Source organism: Crocodylus porosus, unplaced genomic scaffold, assembly GCF_001723895.1.
Source record: "Crocodylus porosus isolate Cpor-Errol unplaced genomic scaffold, CroPor_comp1, whole genome shotgun sequence".
NCBI lineage: Eukaryota > Metazoa > Chordata > Crocodylia > Crocodylidae > Crocodylus > Crocodylus porosus.
The window spans coordinates 13668964-13693158 of record NW_017728920.1 but is presented as its reverse complement, the minus strand read 5'-3'; the positions used below and the strand labels follow the sequence as shown (position 1 = coordinate 13693158).

Below are 24195 nucleotides of genomic sequence, written 5' to 3'. Positions count from 1 at the left end.
CAAATAGGGATAGGTTCCTATGGCAGTGAGGGAGTGAGGCTGGGACTAGGGAAGGGGCAGGGGGAGGGGTGCCGCTCCAGGAGCTGCACAAGGGAGCAAACCAGAGGAAAATGTCAGTGGGTGCGGGGGAGTGTGGGGGGGAGGGGGTGGCTCTTGTTGCTCAGTGCCCCCAGGGAGGGCTGGGAGCTGGGGGGTGTTGCTGGGCTTTCCCTTGTGGGGTGCATGCCTCCGGATCTGTGCATGGGACAACAGGAGGCTGCTGTTGCAGGCCGCTGTTGCAGGTTGGGGCTGGCAGCAGCACTGGGCTCTTTCTGGTGCTTGGGGCAGGATGTGGCCCTTTTCCCTTCCCCACAGGCTTACCTGCTTGGGCAGGGGGGAGGGGGCGCCTATGCCGATTGCATAAGGGTGAATTTCCTTTGCATATAATGAATTATGGGTCTAAAAATGCTCATTACATAAGAGCAAATTTGCACATACAGAGCCTGCATAAATCAAGAGAAACCTGTACTGCAGATTATTACCAAATTATCTGTGGTGTATTTTCCACTTAAATTAAGTTGGTTAAAACAGGGATGGATTTGGCTGACTGATTTTGTGTTTCAAAAAAGTGAAAATGTTTATACTAAGTGATAAATAATTGCTCCCTGGGTCATTATTTTTTTATGATCATTTCAGCCCAAGTTGATTTTTTGCTTAATGACTTCTTTTAAACATTGAATACACATACAGAGCTAGGAAACCCATGAATTCTGTACTATAATTTGTCTTGAAGAATATCCCCCCTTTCAAAAACTTGGTAGACATAAGTCATTAAATGAGTCATTCTAGGCAATATCCAGAATTACAGAAATGAACAGAAATTTAAACAGCAATATTAAGGACTGAAAATTCCTATTACATCCCATTCCTATGTTATTTTTTAAGTACTGCATGTATACTACCCTAATATCTGGCATGAATGCAATAAAGCTTACTCCATGTCTCTCCCCATATTCCAACACTTCTACAGTTGCATTATTTTCCCTTCAGTATGAAGTCCCTGCCATTTATTTACTTGATGCTGTAAAAAAGAAAGGTTCAAGCTTTCTCTTTGCTCTCTGTAAAAACAGGCAACATCCTGCTATCCCTATCTTAGCATACAATATTGCTTTTTATTAAATGTTTTTAAGATACTAATATCCTTTTTACATTCAACCAAACAAAGATCTCAGGCAGCAATGAATTCTACAGTTAACTATATTAACAATTTCTTTTTCACAAAGAATAAATACAAGAATTGCCTGGAATATCAAGTTCTCTTATTCTTGTAAATAATAAAGAAAATAAATTCACTAGCTATAAGTAGTCTTAAACAGTATGTTAGGAAAAAAAAGCTGAAAGTAAGTACTTACTCTTTAAATCTGTTTTGTTGTACAAAAAAAATAGAAAAGAAAAGAAGAAGAAAAAGAAAAAAAACAAGTTAGTAGAGTTCCAGTTCTAAAATTGTCCCAAAATTGAAACCTAATATTACTAGTAAACTAAAAGTCACTTAGTTATTTTACACATAAAAAGGCAGAACTATAATTTTTGAGGAATTGAAAATCTCGTAATTCTTTTTGTGCCTGTCTTCTACAAAAGCATAAACATGAATTATAGAAAAAGTTATATGAGCTAAGGAAAACTGGAAAACCACCCAGACATGAATATCATGGTAGGAATTAGGATTTTAAAATGCGGAATAGTGGAGATATATTTATTGTCCTATCATTTTAACTTATTTGGAGGACATTAAAAAAATAGTGTATAAGTTAGGTAGAATAATGGTTTTGGCTTCCATCTGTAACTCAACACTTTTTTATTAACCCAAAATATATTTTTGCAAATTTGCTTTTTTATTTGTGCTGAATAGTGCATTTCAAAGCTATTGTATATTAGAAAAGAATAACCGTCAATTTTTGGCTCATTTGCAAGTAGTAAATGCAGACACTTAAGTCAGCTTTGACAGTGATAATTTCACATCAAAAAGTAAGCAATGTAGGACTCATTCAGTTAAACTGTTATTTTTATAAAATATTATATGTAAATTTAATTCATTGAGTGCCAAGCTGATCACTGGGGTGGCAAGTTCTGAAAAATGTACCTACTACACATGAAAAAAGTTTTAATATCGGAAAAATTGTAGTAGTTCCATTCTATGTACACTGAGTGCGACACTTAACATTACTCAGCTATAATCTGAACACTAAGTGGCACACTTTAGCAGCTAATACTGATAGCATTGTTATCAGAAAACTATACTAAAACTCATTTAAAAATAACCAGGAGGAGTAACCCAAGAAATAGGTTTATTTCCAAAACCATTCAAAACAGTATAGTGTTTTTATTCAAATGAAAATTACTTATATTCTCAGTAGGCTATTTTATTGATTTATTTTTCATAATGCCATAATTATTTGCAGTGGTTTGGTGGGAAGTCAAATTGGAAAAAAACAAAAACATTTTAAGACAACAAAACTGATTTACAATCAACTGCAGCTGAGCAGATTCCTTAAAACTCCTAAAAATTCTACTATATTTGGGATCTGATTGCTGAAGTAAAGGAGAATCTGTGATTTGCTTTTTTCCTTAACTATTTCAAATTATAAAAACTAAATGTAACCCAAAGCTGTGTTTGATAAGGATTGACTGGTACAAATTCTGTAGGCAGTAGGCGCTCCTATATGTGCATTTACATTGTATTAAATTTACTGTGCAGTAAGCAGAAATAGGCTGGTGTCTATATGTGCAGGCATTAAATCACATTAACGCTGTATGTGATTTGACTTGGGACTAAAGTTAGTACCAAGTCAGTCCACACACAGTGTTACTAAACAGTAAGGCGTCTACATGTGTGTTACTGCGCAGTAACTAACTGGGTGTAAATTTGATACCTGCATAATGCAGGTATCAAATTACACCTGAGTTGCTATAAATTGTCATAGTTGCTGCACAGTATGGATGTGCATGTGTAGCTGCTCACTTGAACTGCGTAGTAATTTAGGGTACTATGCATGTATAGGAGGCTTGTTTCAGTCTTGGAATATAATTCTGGGAAGCATGTTGTGTGGCAGAGATCTCCTGGTTAAAATTTGTACCTGGGGAAAAGATGACTAAAGACTGTAAAGGCCTATTTCAGGAGGGACATTGTGCTATGAAATCTAGGCAGTGTATCACATACTCCTCCACCAATGTCTCACAGAAGGGCTTCTTGTGACCCCTGGGGTTTGATATCATAGGGCACCTGTATATGTCATGGGGTTTAATCCTCATTAAATTAAATAGGTTTATAAAACTTAAACTTGTTTATTTTGGAGCATTGCATCAGTGTTTGCATGCATTAGGTTTTCAAATGAATTAAGCCCAGTCCCTGGCTGGCACCACAGGAGAGTGGGATGGTTCTGCGCAGCCCCCCGCCCCCATCCCATGCCTGCCAGGCAGCTGTGGAAGGAGGGAACAGCACACAGTGCAAGATAAAAAAGTGGAAGTAATTCTAAAGCAGCAGCAATTTGAAGGGGTGAACCACAAAAAACTTGCAGCACCAACTGGTAGACAAACAGGATCATTGCATATTTTGAGTGCCGCTGTGTTTGCATGCAATGAATCCATGGAGGCAATGCTTTAATTTGTTGTGAGTTAAACTAAACTACATCTGAGGACTTTTAGTTTAATGTACCAGAAAGACATTTAAAGCATCCAGAAAACCTGCCCATGCAAACAGTCACACCATTGCAGCACAAATTTGGCACAAGTGTCCAGAGACTGCTTACAGACATAAAACAAAACAAAACAAAATAAAACAGTGCTTTACTTTAACTTGGTACACCCCCAGAAGAGGCATTGCATTAGTTGGACTCAGCTTGCCCAATGTCTGTATATCTAGATCAGGCACTTCAGTGGACCTATTAGATAAATGTGCCAAAAAGCCCTGCTGAAGCACCATATCTATACAGGTGCTGTGTCACTGAGTCCAACAACACAATACTTCTTTCAGTAAAGAGAGGTTTGTTTGTTTTTTTTCCACTTCTGTTAGCGACCAGAGAGTGCTCATGCCCCAAGCAGTGGAGGAGTTAATCAAGCCAGTAGCCTTTTAAACACTTTTTAAAGGAATATTTCAATAAAACAGTAACTGATGAAATTAATGTTCATCCACTGAAACAAATATTAGCTAGTTAGAAGTAGCTGTATTTTAGCTCCTCTTCTGAGCCAACTATTTATAGAGCCTACAAACCAACTAATTTTTTTAATGTAATGAGGTCTCTTTAAAAGGAAAGTATAATTGATTTATAACACAACATGATGAATTACAGATTATACTAAGTCAACTTTTAAATGTTGCAAATTATAAGAAAGATAGATTTTAGAAGAGTTGTTACTCATCTTATACTTGTAAGGAAACTTTGTTTTCTCTTTGCAAGCCCAATATGGAATTAACAGAAAATGCAGTATAGAGACTGACTGATATACAGCCACATTTAGCTGTACTATGAGCAAGTATAACTCCATTAATGTCCATGTAGTTGCCACCACTTATGGCGGAACTGAAACTGACACATTATTTTACTCCATCCTTAATGGTAGCGCAGGAAGGAATGGTGTGACTGACTAGCCAATCCATATTCTTACTTGGAATGTTGTACCATATCAAAGACTTGGGATCTAGATATCAATTGTTTATTTTATCTATTACGGTACACTAGCTTCTTCACGGTCTCTTGTCTTAGACTAAATACACACATTCAAATAGTCTGGGATGATTCTCCCAGTTTTGTTCTCTTAGTAGAAAAACTTATCCAGAGTAACATTTATGGACATTCAGATGCTGAGGCCCTGAAGAATGGAAAGCCTGAAGTGCTGCCACTGCGCAGGTGGGGAGAGGGACCTTTGTGCACCTGTGCTCTTCAGGCTCCCTTAGTATGTTTGCCAACAGATGGTAACCCTGACCCTGATGGTTTGTCTGTATTTCCTTGCAGCACAATGTGGGGATTGTGAAAGGTATATATTCTGCTCCTTGCTGGAGTAGCAGAGTTTAGCAAGGAGGGGAGGGAAAGGGGGTGAATGTTGCTGGAGGACTACATTCTCTTCTGAGAGAATTCAGACAGTGATATATTGCCACAGCTGCAGAATGCAGAGGCACTAACGCTTCATTATTCTCTGATTTCCAGGGCACTCTTTGAAAGGACAGGGGACTTTGGAAATCTCTGCTCCTACCTGAGGTCTTATGTCCTACAGGTTTTCCAATTTTTACAGCATGCTGTAATCCACTTCACTTGGCCTTCAAAGAGAAGTGGAGGGACTGAGATACAGGAGGATGTATAGCAGTGTTAGTATTGGATTATGAATTACTCTTTAGAGAAAGGGGTGGAATAATTTAACTGCATTTTAGCTTGATAATTATTAAAAACTTACAGAATCTGTGTACACACACTCTGTTTCTTTAATAATAGGTATATATTAGCTCTCAAAGTCGAAGTGGGTGTATCTGTGTGTGTGCTTTAACATGCAGTAGGCTATTTTACTGTGCATTAAAGCGTCATGTAAAAAACTATGACATTACACTAATGTGCAGTAACATAGTCTACTCCACATTAAGTGTCACTAAAAAAGTAAGCAAATGTGCTGCTGAACATTAGTGCAGCCTAATGTACATTTAGTATCTCACATTGGAGGTACTAAACATTGGAAAAGGTGCAGTAATGCATATGTAGATGTGCCCACTGACTACTAAAATTACTTGAGTTTGTAACAGGACTGGAAATCTCAAGTAAACAGATACTCATTAGTTCTCTGGTATATCTTGCTTTGAATTCTGCTAAAAATGCTTTAAGACCAACCTCTCAGTGGCCCATTCTGCACATGCAGTTCTGTCCTAATTGGACCCAGGAAATGTATAGAAATGGGAAAACAAAACAAAGCAACAAACAGAGAGCAACTTGTTTGTTCCTTTGTTATATATAAATATTCCATATTTGTTTCAGTTCTTATTTTGTCTGACTGAGAACCTGGCCTGATCTACAAATTTGAATCATACATTGAACCAGCCACAATTGGTACATATTTGGACAGAGTTCTGAATAAGCTCATAAGAAAGAGAAATGTATATCATAGTTAAATTTAGAGCACATTCCATATTCACAAATCAACCTCCCACCCAGGACCTACGGCTTTGATTCAGGCCAGTTTGTAATTTCAAACAGTTTTCCCATCATATATGCAACAAATGTAAATAAAAAACAGTACTGTCCAGAAATAATGATGATGAGGAGAAGGGTATTATTATACTTACTGTTTGTAGCTGACCATAACTATTAAAATGGCAGGCACACAGCAAAGGACGATTATCACAGCCAGAGCAAGTAAGGCTCCTTCTGTGTAGCCCACAGCTTGTGCCTGTTTCTTGACATTGGCTACTACATCTGGGGTACGGATTTCCAAAATACGCCCTCCTTGCCCAAGGTATGGTTGAAATTCTTTGTTGATATCCAGCAGTTTCCCATCTAAGAACCTTCAATATCACAAAACAAAACTTGCAACACACTTCATTATGATTCAATTGCTGTTCAACTGAGCTAATAAATATGTACTACTACTGTGCAAAACTCATCTTAATGTACTTGTAAACTTTATGAATAATACACTTCATAATCCATATTTCAGTGTTATTAGTGATGTATTTCCTATTAATGCAGTGTTTAAACACCAAATAAAAGAGAGGAACTGAAGTTATTTTTTATCTACTTCTATACCCTGTCATCATCACATGGAAAAACCCTGTAAAATTCCTGTGGATAATACCAGAGGCCAAGTGCTCAAATGCAGCAAGGAACTACTGCATGCAAAACTCCTGCCCCAGCCCTTTGGCTGGTGGGTGATCTGTTCAGAGTAGCAACCCTTACATTTGAGAATCTAACACTGGATTATTGCAACGCATCGTACTTTGCACGTGCTCTGCAGTGGTCAGTTGCTCAATACTAATTAACCTTTCTAAACATATCTGAAGGGATTCAGGAGATATGTTGGAATCAACCTATATAGAAAACGAGTTGAATTTCTATTTAAGTGCAAAGCTCAACTTACCTTGAATTATGGAATAGCCAGCTTTAGTTCCATAATCTTTAGTTGATATGAGAGCACTGACTAATTATTCCCAGATCCATAACCTCTTGAAGTGCCCTTTATGTTCCTTTAAAAAGAACTCGTTGTTTTGTATTACTGTGTTTTATTAACATTCATAATGAAACTTCTGGCTTTTTTTATAAAATATTGCTTTTGGTAATTCAGCAAAAATACCTTGCCATAAATTAAGCAGTATCTATGAGACAAATGTGGAAAATACAAGCAAAAAGTGAGCCCAGAGCACCAATTTCTCATGTGCACACTAGATGTCACTGGAGTATGCTAGTTGTGCTGCACGCTGATGAAGAATATGTAAGTATTTAGCTTTGCCAGAATTATACCTTTGGGAGACTTTAACATTCACTCAGTTAAAATTCTGTTATCACTTTCTTTACAAACCCTTATTTTAAGGGGTCATAACTCAACCATACAAATTCATTCAGGCATGAAACATGATGCACAGTGCAACAACTTAAGAAAGCATTTTTTTAAAACATAAAATGTTTTAAGATGAATAAATGTACTAAAGTTGTTGTGGATTCAACACCTTTCCTTTGGGAAATAAAAATAAACAAGTTGACAGTTTTAGTCCCTAATACAGACTAAGTGGTTTCACAGCCTTTTCAAGCTTGACTGGTAGGTGGAGAGTTAACTTTTTACAGTTTTTGCTATACTGATGTGCAGTAGCAATCTGAACTAGATTTTCTAAACTCAATGTGCATTCACAAGACAGCATACAGACCAAGATGGATCATATATGATCAATCGCAAAAGTGCAGATGAAGACAGTACAGTCTTCAGTGTACATCAGTACTGCAATGATTATGTATGTAAATGTCATCCCTTTTTCAGAGTCTCAGTACAGATAGTTAAAAAGCCTGAGGCATAATTGATTCAATCAACAGAAGTTTCTCAAAGCTGTGTAAATTGAACTGATGCTGAACATAACAAATATTTACTTTTCAGTTGGGAAAAGCAAGCAGAGGCTTGCACTGGCCTATGCCAAACAGTGAGAGGAGCTACAGTATGCTTCCCAGCCTGCCAGCCATCTGGGTCATCCCTGTTTAGCTGGTCAGCACATGCTCCCAATCCCTTGCTGTCCTCCGCAGAGGAGGAAACAGTCCCCCTATCCTCAGCCGGCCCCAAGGGGGCATCTGCCCACACTGGGGGGAGCCCCAGGCCATTTCCCCAGCTGGTCTGGAATCTCCCTGAGCTCTGGTCTACCCAGCTATGAGGGCACTGAAATTCCCCTGCACATGTGGCTGCATCAGCGTATCGCTGACATGTAGGGGGGAAGGGGAACACCCCCCCCCCACCATCTTGGCCCCTGAGCTGGAGTCTTCCCAGGTGCGGAGGTCCTGGCCCTTGGGGTTTCCTTATCCCCTCCCAGCTGGGTGGACTCCATAGAACCCTCACCCCGGCCCTGGCCCACCTGCTGGTGTCTACTTGGGGGGAGCTACAATAGGGAACTTCCGCCTGGCTTGGGGCTCACTGGAGCCCTGCCACTAACCTGTCCCATTGCTCAGCCATGGGGAGTGGGGTGGGCCAGGGGGGGAAAATGGACCCATCCCAGGCCTGGGTCCAGCACTGGGTCTGCCGTGGGAGGTCTGTGGCAGGAGGGTTCCCCTTGGCTAGGATCTTAATGGAGATCTGCTTCCTACCCGTCCCACCTGTCAGGTTCTGGGAGTGCGTTGGGAAGTAGAAACAGATTGCCATACTGGACCCCCCTCAGTCCTATGGATGCATAACAAAACATACATAACAACATAACATTTTTGTGTAATAACTTTGTAGCTAGTTTCCTGTTTTCTTGTCTCATTAATCCCCCGAACATGTGGCCCATTTACACTTTAAGATGCAATTAACTAGTTTATGGCATCTTAAGTGTAATGTCTGCCTGGAGCCTTAGAGTTTGGCTCACCCATCCTATACAGTTTATTTGAAGGTGGCTCTCCCTTATGAATCCCTGATAGGATCCTAAACTTAAATTTATGGTCATTTTTCAGAGAATGAAACTTGGCAATCTTGTTCCACTCCTCCCCTCCCCGAAGATTTCAGCTTCATATAGAAAGGCTGCATTTGCTGGGAAATAACTTGTGTTTAGCATTGGATAAGCATTTACATTTATATGAACCAAAACTCTTGAGATCACCTATCACTAGCTAAAATGTGTTAATGCTTTAGATTTCAAGCAATGAACCCCTCACTTCATTTCTCTCCTTTACTTTATTAAGATGACACATTCATCTCTACCCAAAAGCTAGGAAAGCATTCTCCAGGATTTTGCTGATTTAAATATTTAAAAGCTTTTGAAGGGGGAAAAATAAGCTGACTGTGCATGTACATCAAGCATTTTAATTAGGTTGTTTTCCAAGTTGGTATTATCCTGTAGCTGTTCATACTAAGGAAAACTAATGCTTTTTCCTTACATTTGGGAAATCTCTATTTTATCCAATCCTCTGGGTCTAAAGCACTGTGCATCTAAGACATAGCTAGAAAAGATGCACTTCTAGGGTGCAGACAGAAGTGACAATTTTCACCCAATCTGGCCACAGAAAGTAGCCTATAGCCATGACCAAACACAAATGCATGGCTGTAGACTACTTAAAAATGGTTGGTTGGTGAAAATCTAAAACTTCATTGCATGTGGGTTCAGATGAAGACATTTCAAAACATATCATCTTCTGTAACTTGTGTCTGTGCTGCCTCCCAGCCTGTTACTGTTTTCAGAAAAGGAGAGGAAAAAGGGAGTGGAGGGAGTTCAGTCTAGGGTTTATTCAGTCCCTGCTGGAGTCCCCACCCTGCCCCGAGGTGGCGGGGGCTCTAATTCACCCACCCTGCCCTCCAGCACATGCTGGAATCCCTAGGATAAGCTCCCTCTGTTCACTTTACCCCACCTATTATGAAAACAGGGACAGGTTGGGCAGGAGGAGGGGCTGTTGCTAGGGGAAACCAGCTTCAGGCTTGCAACTAGCAGCTAGATTTCCTCCCCCAGAGCCAGCAGTAAACTTTTGTTTGGTCACTTTGTGATGCTTCCTACAAACATTCCAAGTCACAGTTGGGAGCTGCACTTCTGTCTGCCAAACTCTCTGCCCACCCAAAGGCAACATCTCTGCAAAATAAATTCTATAGGCAAGAAAAAGGTAATTACCTACATATATAGACACTAGCTTATTTATGGACAACGGTGGTAGTGGAAAGGCAGGGAATTTGAACTACAAAGAAGTGGCAAAATTATGCCAGCAGGAACACATACTGAAGACCTATGTACCCCAGTTTTGTTCAAATGTTAACCAGAGCATGGCAGAATCATTCAGGCCTCCCAAGACCACAATGACTTCATGATCAAATGTGCTATTTTGAAGTGCAAAATCAAGGAACATCAGGAATACAGAACTGAGTGGGGCCTAAAATATGATCACTGTTAATTTTAATTTATCTCACATGCAACTACATCTCCCATCTTTAATATGGGAACCAGGTTATCCTACCAGGGGGTGAAACCCCACTGCTGGCTTTGCTGAGAACTATGAATGCAACCAATGGGATTATTAGGTTTTGGATTTATTCTGTGGTGCAGTAACACATTTTTTCTTTGCTTTTTCAGTGGACCATTACACTCCAAAATATTTTCCTCTTGCTGTGCATGTGATTTTTTTTTGTTAAGTGTGTTGAAACATCTGCCTATGTCCATCTGTATGTCTCTATATAACATTGTGAAGTGACTATTTCACTCTTATCCAATTATATGATATCCCACCAGAAAGCTATTCCATATATCTTGTCTGTTTTACCTTCCATTTGCTTATCTGTGGCACCTATTACATGGATTACAAACTGGTTGACAGATTTTAAAAGCTAAATAGTGGATCATCAGTATGAGGTACATTTTTAGTAGGGTTGTAGAAGCATCGCTTGTTGGCTGTAGTTTATTTGGCCTTTATATCAATGCCTTGAAATAAAATATGAAGCAATGACTGAAAAAGTTTAGAGATTCTGATAGTCTATGCATGTGGAGATTGTACTGATAGCAAGTCCTCTTCAGTATAGCATATAAAGTAGGCCTGTGCAAAATGGCTAGTATTCACTTCGGATTCATATTCGGCAGATATGGGGGACAGTGATTTGATTTGGTGATTCAAATCACTGTCCCAAATCAATTTGGCCAAATCTAATTCAGAGATTCAGCTGCTGCTGAATCATCTGAATCTCTGAATCACACAGGCCCCATCCCTTGCCGACTCTCCAAGCCCTGCTCAGCACCAGCTCCCGGATCTTTGAAAAAAAAAGTGCCCATACTCACTGGCTGCTGCCAGGTTGGGGGGGATGATCCCTGCTGCCCCCTGCTGCTGCACACTGCATGGTGAGGGCTCTGTCACAAGTCCCTAGAAGCCCTGAGGGCCATTGCAGCAGCCATTGAGTCCTGGTTGTTGTTGTTGTTTTTTTTTTTAAGAGCCAGGAGCTGGGGCAGGTGGGGCAGCCATGCAGGGCTGAGACAGTGGGCGGGGGTTGGGGGGCTCATTGCAGAGCCCCTCACACAGTGTGAATAGCAGCAGGGATTGCCCCCCCCACCTGGCAGCAGCTGGTGAGTGGGGGGCTGTTTTTTAAAGATCCAGGAGCTGAGACTGGGTGGGGCAGCCATGGGGCAGGGACTGGGGAAGCAGGCAGGGGTCACGGGGCACTCAGAGGGGCTGGGGAAGCAGGCACAGGATGGAGCCTGGCAGGGGTTCCCCATGGTTCCCTCCCCTTTACTGCAGCCCGCTACTTACCAGCATAGAGCTTGGGTCCAGCTCCCTGCTGCAGTGAGCAGGGAGTGCCCAAACTGCCGAAGCTCTTCGAATCTTTTCTGAATCAATTTGGAGAGCTTTGAATTGATTCGGACCTTTAATTGGCCTCCTGATTCAATTTGGATTCAGAGATTTGGCTGCCAAATCAGGCCAAATCTCCTCTGAATCAGATCAGCACCTGAAGCTTCACACAGCCCTAATATAAAGCTATAACCACCCAAGAGCTGGAATAGCTTAAGATAGATAAATTTAACTACAAATTAAACACAGAGTTTTAATAATGAGAATAATTTACCACTGGAATAACTTCTTCACATTTTGCAATGTTTTCTGTATATGCTGGATATGTTTAAATTGAGATGGCATATTTTTCTAAAAGATACAGTACTCCAAACAGAAATAGATATGTTATTCCAATTCAAGAAAGTCTTTATGTTGTCTGTACTGTACAGAAAGGTCAGACAATCATAACTATCCTGTCTGACTTTATAATCTGTGAATATATGAATCCAGCTTCTCTTAGGCCATAATTCAGCTCTACTAAAGTTTAGAACTTTGGAGAATAAACCCTTCATAAATCACAATGTATGAGATGGCTCATAACCATTTGCTTTTTAGACTTCTGATTGACACAAAATGCTTTATGCCATTGCTGAACATTCAAGTCTAGCTGTCACTGAGATAGAAGCAAAAACTAAAATAAAATATATTCAAGGAAACAGCAGGTAATAGTTCAGTTGGAAGAAAAACTAGGTTAGCTTTTTCTTGTGTTCATATAGAAACATGGAAAGACATGAAAATACATATGGAAACTAAGGTGAAAATAATGGATCTAAGAGTGATTCTTTATGTGGGAGAAAGGGAACATATTTGTCTATATTTAAAAGTGAACAAAGTGCTTATAAAAGCTGACATACCGACATTCCTACAGACTGAGTCCCAGAAGCTATCTACTGCCAGAGGACCCATATCTAGAAGCGAGAGGATAACTTAGCCTCCATGCACACTTAATCCTTGATTTCTCTGAAACTGTCAAAAAATGTCTCAGTTCTTGTGATGCTTGCAAATGTCCATCCATCACCAAGTACACTAAGAGTGTATATTTAGCACTATATTGAATCCATCAACTGCCATGTCCTATTTTTGACAACAGCTAGAATCTCTTTGTTTAAGCTCTTGCCCATCAACCCACTGAGAGTGCAAGGTTTCTCTTCCTAGAATGAACTGTGGGACCAATACACAAACCTTATGTTTCCCCACAGCAATACATAAATCATAGGAAATGGAACCGAGGGTTGTTAAACAGAAAGATTCCTAGATGTAGAATTCAAAACCTTATAGGCTGCAAAAGATTCAAACATAATCAAAGACAAATAATGTAAGGTACATACTTAAAAAGCTCGTTCCTCATTATAGCTCGATTTGTCTGAGGGTCAATTGCATAGATCATCAAGTCAGATTTGGAATAATCCTCTTCGGAATAGCCATGTCCAAACCTTCGGGCACCAATAGATTCCACAACAACTGCTGCACCAGGAATCTGATCTTGAACATAGCGTTCCAAAATTCTGAAAATGAATCGGAATCAGAAAGCTATAGTGTTCAAATGAAGACGGGCAACAGAATGAACTGAAACCTAACAAAACAAAAACAAAAAACACTGGCATTGTAGAGTTCTAACCTTACAGCTCTTTCCATAAAATTCTAATCCCAATATGAGCTCTTATATGCTCAGGTCCCAAGGAAAGCTTAGCAATGTTAGAGGAGGTCATCAGACATCGTGTCCTTAAGCTTGGCTCTTTGTATTTATGATATAGCCTGAGTTTTAAATGACTCATGGGAAATTCCAACTGTATTTTAGAAATAAAACTGTCAACCTTTTGTAGAAGTTATGTGATTTCAGAACTCTTCAGTTCTAGCTTTTGACTTGGTGGGGGAATAAATTTTCATACACAAAAACAACTAACCTCAACTGTTTTCTGTGGAGTATTTCATTTGGGAATTCAGTACGACACAACATATCAGGTACCAGTACACCTGCTATTCCTAAAGGCATAAAAAAGCTTTATAGCCATGGGAAAGTTGAAGTACTGAACTGACAGATTTGCCACAGGAAGATAAAATAAATATCTATAAATTGCAAAAGCTATAAAGAAAATTATAAATGGATGAAAGATAATTTAATAGGTTTGCAGGTATCTGTCCTAGCTGTATCCAAGATTAAAGGGACATAATAATAACAAACTACACTCTATTTTACTACCAGAAAATAAATTTGTGATCATTACTAGTATATCTATAGTTTCCAGGAATATTCTCAAAATAGTATTAGTAAGAATATCAATGTGCCAAATATGCATAACAATTAGGTCTGTGCAAAGCAGCTAGTATTCACTTAGAATTTGGATTTAGCCGATTCAGGGGACAGTGATTCGATTTGGTGATTCAAATCGCAGTCTCGAATCAATTTGGCCAAACCTGATTTGGAGAGTCAGCTCCTGCTTAATCAACCAAATCTCTGAATCACACAGGCACCAACCCCTGCCTGCTCTCAATGGCTGCCCTGCTGAGCCCCAGCTCCTGGTTCTTTGGAAAAAAAAAGCCCCCACTCACCAGCTCCTACCCAGTGGGAAGCAATCCCTGCAGCCCCACATTGCCCCATGCCACATGCTGGGGCTCTGCTATGAGCCCCCCTACTTCTACCCACTGTCCCAGCCACACCATGCCCTCACCGGCTCCTGGCCCTTAAAGAAAACAACCCACCCGGACTCACTGACCCTGTCTGGTAGGGGGAGCGATCCCTGTTGCCCCCCCACTGCCCCACACTGCAGGGGGGACTCTTCCATGAGTCCCCAGAATCCCTGAGGCTGCTGCAGCAGCCAGAGGCCATGGTTGTTTTTTTTTTTAAAAGGTTGGGAGCTGGGGTAGGTGGGGCAGTCAAGGGGGGGCTGGGACTGTAGGAGGGAGTTGGGGGGCTCATGGCAGAGTCCCCCACACAGTGTGTGGAAGTGAGTAGCAGCAGGGATTTCCCACCCTGGCAGCACCCAGGGAGTAGGAGCTGTTTTTTAAACAACTGGAAGCTGTGGCCAGGCGAGGTAGCCATGGGGGGGCGGCTGGGAGAGTGGGCAGGGGTCAAGTGTGCTCGGGAGGTCTGGGGTAGCAGGCAGCAGATGGGACCTGGCAGGGGTCCCCCAATGTCCCTTCCCCCTTCTCTGGGCATCCCTCCCCCACCACCTACTTACCAACTTGGAGTCTGGGTTCAGTTCCCTGCAGCAGCAAGTGGGAACTGCTCAAATTGCCAAAGCTCTCCGAATCTTTTCCAAACCAATTCAGAGAGCTTTGAATCAATTCAGACCTTTTAATTGGTCCCCTGAATCAATTCAGATTCAGAGATTTAGCCACCAAATTGGGCTGAATCTCCCCTGAATTGAATCAGCACCTGAAGCTTTGTGCAGCCCTAATAAAAATATGATCCCCAGGAAATACGTTTTTCTGTAAGATTAGAGTTACTAGGGATTTCATTGACCTTTAAGTGGTAATCTTTTACTAATTAAAAAAATACTTAATACATTTCTAAAACTTTCTAGGTTAAAATTCAGTTCCTCAAAAATGTGTATCCTGAGTAGTATTTTTTTAAGCAAGTAGTCACAATGTCAGTGACTGACTTCAGTAGGACTATTCCAATGAGTAAAAATATTTAGAATCAAGTACTGAAAAAAACCAAAACCCCCTTTTCACTTCTATGGCTATAGAATGTCCTCAAATATTTCTTGTTGTTCGTAAAATATTAATGGAAAACATCTTTATGAAAACTTGTAGTATTTCCCTTGAAACAAGAAAAATGTATTCCTTATACATTTGGTGACTAGAAATGCCTGCAGCATTTCAGCAGAACACAGTAAAAGGCTGAGGAAAAGAACTTCTTCAACAGCTAAAAAGTTGTTGTAAAAAGAGTAAATGCGTGTGCTGTTTCATTATGGATTTCATGTTATGGGTATTTCTAGGCATGGATTTATTCAGCCCCTTCCAAGATCTCTAGTTTTAGAAATGATAACATCTGACTGTATGTGTAAATTGCTCTGTAACAGCCTCCTATTGCAGTGCTTGTGATATTACCTGATCTGTTAGAGGAAACTATAAGCAAACATATAACTTTTTCATATCAGTTAAAGTAGTTGGAGTCACACCTCCTTGGCTGTTTGCAGCACTATGCATGAAATGAAACGTGATTGGGGCAGTTACAATGAAAGTCTGTAAACTTCATATATTGTATAATGGACTGAATAGTTGACCACCTTGTCAAGAAGCTGGTTAAGGAACTAAACATAAATGATAAAGATTCCCTATTTACTCAATGCGTGACAAAGGAAGAGCAAAGATTAATAAAACTGTATTAAGAGGAGGAAGTTTTAAAATTCTATTTGATTGTGTAATGGAAGCCTATGCAAAATTTGTTTTAACTTTGCATTTCCTTACTTATGTATATAAAGCAGCACACTTATAATATTTGGGTTTATATTACTTTTAATGGAAGTACCACTTTTTAGGTTTTAATTTCACATATCAAGTATGTTTATGCTAGACTTGAAAAGTCATTTTAATTGGAATAAAGTAAATATACTGAAGCAAAAGATACACTTTTAAGGCCAAGCAAAACAAGGTGCTGACTGAAAGGATTGCATCTGATGGGGTCTGTGCAATCAGATAACTTTTCAGGATAAATAACTGAAGTTTGCTTGCATTTACATGAGAATGACACCAAAGCTGATAAATAAAGAATAAAATACTAGATCTTTCTTTGTAAAATCAGACTACAGATGGCCTAGGTCTCTCTAAGCCTTTTTAGTAACAAAACACTGCAAATGTGTTTCAGATGAATTTTGAAGCAGGTCTACAAAGAGTAAAAGCAACAATCCTGGAGGAACTGGAGGCTTCACATGTGTTTTGGACTCTGCCTGACAGAAAGCATTTCATTTGAAACCACATTCAGATGATATATAGTTTTGTGCAAGAAGAGAGATTAGGTATGTTCCAAATGAACATGGAAATATTTTTCAAACAAAACTGATGATACAGTAGTAGAAGTCTAAAATAAAAGAGCAAATAAAACCAGGAGTCTAGATGCACACTGGCATATCTTGTCCCAGGCATATAGGAAACAAGACAGTTTAAAAGGGATATCGCACCATTAGTTTGCAACTTTATTAATTTAACTCGTTTTTGAAATTACCTTGTAGTAACTCATAGATTGCAGGCCATGATTCCTTTCTTAATTGTTTATGGCCTGTCACAGCTTCCCAGCTGCCCTCAATAGAAGAAGCAAAAGGTTTAAGAAAAGGGGTTCTCTCTTCACTGTATCAGACTTTGGGAATCGTCTCTTCCCTGACTTCTTCAGGGGATGCCTTCTGTTATGTGCTTGTCAATTCTCATTTGCCACTTGCTAACTTCAACAACTTTATGTTCTAGCCTACTCCACCCAGGACTAACGTTAATGAGGGGAAAACTGCCCTTACCCACAATTCCACCTTTTCAGAGATGGTCTTCCCCTTCCAACCTATCTTCCAGCCTCTAAAGTATGTGTGATGCAGTGGGTGCAGAGGGAGCTTACCACTATCCTGTTTGCTTGCCAATCAAGACAAAGTCCTTCCCTTCCCCACCCCACATGCACACTTACTGCTATTAGGCATTATATATAAGACTCCTCTTTGCATCTCTTTGTGAAGTTTTCAAGATGCCTTCAGATAGGAATCTTGAAAATTTTGTAGGATCACAAAATGCAAAGTCTTGTCAGAGCCAGCTTCTAAGCTCATGTTTACTCTCTAATCCATGCAGCCAGAGCTGGTCAGACACTGTAAAGACTTGCTCCAAAATCAACATTAAAATAGCAGGCATTGATATCTCTTCCTGTTAAGAACACTAACAACTGATTGGCCTGAAATGAACAAGCACTTTTATTCATCACTGGATGGTTATACCTGTCTTGTTCCTGCCCATGACACATGCATAATCGGCAGTTGGAGCTGCAACCCTGCTGCATGCACCTAAGTCATGCTTTTATAGAGCAATTTTAGTCAGGATAAATAAAATCTTGCATGTAAATACATCCAAAATATTACAGGACAAGTGACTAAAAGAAATAATAATTTTCTTTAGGACATAGACTAAAGGTTCAGATAACACATGGACTTTACAAATGGAAATTACACATAATTTCTTGCCTCTAGTTTTATCTTTCTTCCATGACCAACCATTTTGCCAAACAAAAAGATTGTACTGGGCATATCTATTGTCATTATAATTGTCATAAATCCTGATCTCCTAGTGCTACAAATCAGAGCAGAGTCTTAAATGCAGTTTTACCAATACTCCTGCCCAGGACACAATTTTGTTTAATCTATTTTATACCTATTGAAACGGGGTGTGGAGCATCCTGATTAAAATGTGTGATGGTCACTGTTAGAAGAACTTGTTGTGTTATATATACATTGTTCTTAGGAATTCATGGCAGCTGTTCAAACTTACCCATAATTACAATCCTACAGTGAATGTCTTTTTTTAAAATGTTATTTGAATTGAAGAATAAACAACATAACTTTTGACTATGACAAATACTTACATTACAGAAAAACTGACTTTGACTGATGTTATAAGAAACTTAAACATTACATATGAAAGACAATGACAATTATAAGTTTAGGATAAGGCAATTTATATGTGAAGAATATTATCATGCTTTGGTAAAATATACAAAGAAGCAGGCATTAAAGGCTGCCAAGTAGCATTTAAAGGAAATATTATTGAAAGGTATGCAGTTCTCTAGAGAATTACTATAAAAGTAATTCAAGTATACATTTGGAACTAAAGCATAGCAGTAACCTAACAGTTTGTAATTTAGATTCAGCCAAAAATAACCATTTCATTCATAGAATTTTAGAAACAAATGTTTCTAAACAAGCAATACAAATCTATGTAATTAAAGGGTACTTAGTAGTCAAAGTTACCTTAAAATGCTATTTGGGCAAAATAAGCAGATTCTTAACAGATCTGCTCTGTATATATATTCAATAGGGCTGTGTGAAGCTTCAGTCATTGATTTGATCTGGCAGAGATTTAGCCCTATTTGGTGGCTGAATCTCCAAATCTACATTGAATCAGAAGACCCTTTAATCTCTTCAAATTGAATCAGAACCCTCTGAATTGATTCATAGAGATTAGATGATTTGGACATAGACACAGCTTTAAGTGCTTTTTGTACATACCTCAAGGTACCAAGCAGCTCATGAATGCTGAGATGCTGCGGTGGATGGAGCATCCCACAGGAGCACGGGCAGTTCCCCAGTACACTTGGCAGCAGACCCGGAAGTGGTCCAGAAGCACTTCTGGTCCACTTCCAGGTTCACTGCTGAGCACGCAACCTGCCCCCCACCCCCCATCCCCCATTGGATGCTCCATCCACCCCACCATCTCAGCTTTCACAAGCCATTTCTGGTAACTTGAGGTATGTAGAAAATACATTTAAAGCTTTATCTATGGCCAAATCGGCATTGAATCTTCAGGTTCGGATTCAGCCAAATCGAATCAGGACAGTGATCTGAATCAACAAAATGAATCACTGTGCTTGATTTGGGCTGAATCCAAATCAAATCCAGCCCAATTTCCCTAATATTCAGTTCTATCTTCTGACTTGGTGACAGAAATGATTCTCACTACTTTAACTCTTGTACAGCCAATGCAGCTAATACAAGGTGAAATGGATTTTACTCTTTGTAGTGCATCTTCATCAGAATTATTTGCCAAATTCCAGTCAGTTACACCAGTGAAAAAGAAATGAAGACAAAAGAGTTCTAGTAGTGTCACTAATGATGTAATTTGACTTGGAAATATTTTACTGTGGGTATACTTACAGGTAAACTTTGAAACTCATAACACTATTCCAAACCTAGAACTTGGATATAAGAATACCTTGAAACATAATGAATGTAGATGTTCATGATGTCATTCTACATCATTACTCTTAGTTGTATTTTAAAGTGTTGAGCAAGTTTAAATGTAGCAAAATCCCTATCTCTGGAAAGGTTTTAATATCCATTGTGTTGTGTGACCCAGCCTTGGTAGAGGTCCTACTATGGGATGCCCATCTGGAGCACAGATAGATGTGCAGCTCCTTGCTGTAATTCAGAACACTTCTGTTCTGAGTTACAAAGATCCCCCAGACAAAATAGAAGTTCACTGTTGGTTCTAGGGCAGAGGGGAATCTAGCTGCTGGCTGTGAGCCTTCAGCTGGTTTCCCCTAGCAAGAGACGCTCCTCCCTCCCAGTCTGTCCCCCTTTTCAGAATGCGAGGGGGGAAAGGGAGCAGAGGAAGCTGGTTCTAGGGGTTCCACAGCTGGCACCAGAGGGCAGCGTAGGTGAATTGGAGCCCCCTCCCCCCCCATCTTAAGGGTTTCAATACACCCATCCCACCCACCAGCAGGGGCTGAAAAAACCCCAGACTAAATTCCCTCTATTCCTCTCTGTAGGCAGGCACACACTGCAGAAGACTATGCGTTGAAACATCATTTGAACCTTCATGCAATGAGGGTTCAGATTGTTCTAGGATCAGGCCATTAAAGTGCTTTGCATCCATGCACTTCTCTGCTCAGTCACAGGTGTAGAGCATTTTCGGGGACCAGATCAGGCAAGTGTCACTTCTATTTGTACCCCTCATTGTTATGATTGGAGTTGTAGTGCATTGCTTGGTTCTTAATAAGCTTCCTTTAATCTAAGGAAGCTGCAGGACTGTTTCTTCCTTGGCTTTCCTAGTGCACTTCTTTGACTTATGATTCTGCTATCTTTTCAAGGAAATGAGTCCTGCTGCCCCATCTATCTTTGATTTTCAGATTGACCCCAGACTTCTCAACAGCTAAAGGATACTATTTTCTAAGCCTTTATTCTTACAGACACTCCTGAGTTTACAATTCACGTCATCTGAGATTAAAAGCAGATGCATGGAATGTGAAAAGTTTCCTAAACCTAATCATTTCTTACTTTAGCTAGCACAGGAAATTATCAGGCCTAGCCAAAACAGTAAAAACACTTGCATGTGTTTTCTCACCACTCTTAAGTGTTCTCTGGGCTTTGGTCCAGGATCCTTCTCCTGCATATGGCTTTTCTTCCAAATGGACCCACTCACTTTCTTCTTTGTTAGGTGCTCTTGAAGTTAAACTCAGATCTCTTCACAAACAAATTTTCCTGTGCCTTAAAATCCCTCTGTGTCCATACAGGTATTTTGGGCTCTGAGGTGTCTTTAAGACCTATTATTAATATATGCTTTCTTTGTCCTGTTTTTTGGGAAATTCTACTGCTCCAGATCCCCTTCCTATACATATACATGGATGCACTGATTTTTCTAGACCCTTCTGTGGGCTGAACAGGCACTGCCCGGCTGGCTGGACATCAGGGGAGAAGCTTGCATGCAGTAGCTGCTGCTGCCACTGCCATTCACCACCCCATGCTGCTGCTCCATGGCTGCCACCTCCCCCATCCCCGATCCATGACTGGCTGCTGCTACCCCTCTCCCCCTGCTCTGTGACTGGCTGCCAGATTACGCTGCTCAAAACTGGTTGAAAACCCCTGCCTTATTTTATAGCCTGCTATCTTGGTATAATTATTGGAGGATAAAAAACAAATTATTAAATCAGTATTGTTTTCGAGTACTGTACAATAACTAGAGCACTATGGAGTGTAATCTGCAGGTGCTGAATATCCTTGAAAAACTGCCCATTTATGCAGGTGCATATTCTTAAACATTAATTTTGGCTTGGTTGTTTTTTAAATAAAAAAGCATAGGTGAATTTAGTGACCATTCATATTAGACAGCAGAACTGAAATTCCCAAACAGCATGTAAGATTTCCCATGCACTTCTGCCAATTCATCTCAACACTGATTTTCAAGCTCCCTGGTTTCCATCCATGCATCTCTGAAGAGACTGACAACTCTAGTTGATTCAATAAAACATGGGTTGTGTTATGACACTGCTAGATATCTAGACAAGTAGACCAATTCTGCTAGTGCCGCCTGGGGTGTCTGAATCCCGTTTTTGCATCCACCCTGACAATAGGACTAGCCCCTGGTGAAACTTCCAGGAGGGGTGGATCCAGGATTTGGCAAAAGTGAATGTGGAAGCACCAATCTGTGCCATAGGAGTGGCTGCACCTCTCCTCCCAGACTCCTCCCTCTTCCTCACCCACTGGTGCAGACAGACCAGGCTGCAGGAATCTCCAGGGAGTCTTAAAGTCCACAGAGCAGGTAAGAATCTCCCCTCCCTGTTCCTCTTTCCTGTGCTCACCAGTGTTGCTTTCTCCAGAGCTGTTCTGGGGGTAAGGGAAGCTACAATCCTGCTCACTCCAGTCAGGCTACTCAGGAGCTGGGCTCAGCTGGGACACTGACAGAGAAAGCAGCAGTGCTGACGGGTAGGGGCATGGGGTCCCCCACCCTAGCCCTAGGATACAATTAATTTTATATAGACTGTTGTAGAAATTTGGTGCTGGGAAGTAGAGCATTAACTGGCTGAATTATATTATATTAAATATCAATAGTGGTCACATTTGCAGTGTCAGTGCAAATAAGAAAGAAAATATTCCCTTTCCTAAAATAAGGTTTGTGCACAGAAGACTGTTTTTATTATTATACCGTGGATGCTAATGCATCTGAGACAACAAAAGCAAAACTTAATTTATTATATGTATTAACAAAATTATGGGACATGACAGCAGTGTAGTTAAGGTGCCTTACTACAGCTTTTTGAGATATGAATTCAAGCCTTGATTTAGACTCCAGTCAAAGAACCCCCAAATTGAACCTGATATAAATGGATACTTAGTAATTTTGGCTGCAGAGCCATAGGTGGCCAGGTCTGATACTAATCCCATCACTCCCCAGTGTGTCATTGGCTTAAAAAATTGGCATGGTTTAGCCAGGTAAGGACAAAAGTTTATCAGGCTCACACAGAAATGTAGTTAGGAGTGGGTGAACAGCACAACAGCCTTGGGCACTGATTTGGAGGACTTCAAAACTGAGAGCTACCACCACTATCCAGGGTGCAAAAACTTCTGATGCCTCTCAGCTCAGGTGCGTCTCTGACTGCAACTTAATTAACAAAACATCTTTATGCTGTTTATAAAAAAAAATCAATATGCACCAAATGTCTTCATGGTATGATATGGGGGTACCTGAATCCCTATGAAGATAGTTTGGATAAAGCAAAGTAAACTGGCTTTCCTATACCTTACTGAAATTTCTTCTTTTCTTTGTTGTGTGTGCTTCTGCTGTCCAGGAGACCTGCTGTTGTGCTGACTTTGCTAGGTTTTTATTCCAATATTTTATTTCTGTAGCTAGGAGAGGAACATTATACTACCTTTACCCAAAGAGCAATATGCAGCAGACAAGGTTATCCTTAGTCCTCAGCAAGAAAGTCTTCTTTTACTGCTTTTGTAAGCTATTTTAAAATATAAGTAAAAAAGTTTATAGGTGCATCCAAAATATGCAGACAGGAGAATACTGTATTACAGAGATAAAGCTCTTTCAAGGAACTGAAAAGAAGGGACATTACAATGATGATTTCTGTTATTATATATTAGGTCTAGGACTGATTAGTCAAGGTCAACCCCCAGGTTAACTGTTTCTATCTAGCTAGGAGCTGCTTCTGAAACTTAGAGACAATAAAAGGCAGATTGGAAAGCAGAAAATAAGAATATTAAAATTGGGAAAGTGAATGAACAGGAGCATAACAGATTAAGAAGATGCACTTTTTGCTTTCTGTACCTGACTGCTGATGGCATAGAAAGATCAGAATAACATAGTAGTTATTAGGAAGAGTGGATGTGTCCTCATTCAACTGTGGAGGACATGCCATACTGTTTGTATTCTATGGTATCTGCAGAATTATTAAATGAATTATATTAGATGAACAAATTATTACATGAACAATTAGGAAGACAAGTTTGATAAAGAAAGACTTATCTGAGGTAGGACATTAAACTGAAGTAATGGTGGGAGACTGATGAACTAACAGTTATTTCCCATTAGAGTTAGGAAAGTACAAACAAACCCCAGAAAAGTAGGGCCAAACAAACATTTAATTGTTCCATTGAGACCTTTAGCAATATTTATTGATTAAGTTTATTCTAAGAGAGTCTTGTTTCACCAGTCTCATTTCCTTCTATGACCAGGTGACCTATCACCTGGACAAGGGAGAAGAGATTGATGTCATATATCTTGACTTCAAAAAAGCTTTTGA

The 24195-nt window shown here is 40.0% G+C and overlaps 1 protein-coding gene across 3 annotated transcripts in view; it reads right to left on the bottom strand.

Annotated features, from left to right (window-relative positions):
- The window catches only part of PCDH15 (protocadherin related 15), a 904082-nt gene that overhangs the window by 30504 nt on the left and 849383 nt on the right, over window positions 1–24195 (bottom strand). For all 3 annotated transcript variants that reach the window (XM_019538590.1, XM_019538589.1, XM_019538591.1), the window contains 3 exons: window positions 13310–13486; window positions 6302–6520; window positions 1392–1400 (listed from right to left, as the gene is read on the bottom strand). In XM_019538590.1, the coding sequence (XP_019394135.1) occupies window positions 1392–1400; window positions 6302–6520; window positions 13310–13486 (405 nt within the window). The remainder of the gene's footprint in view (window positions 1–1391; window positions 1401–6301; window positions 6521–13309; window positions 13487–24195) is intronic.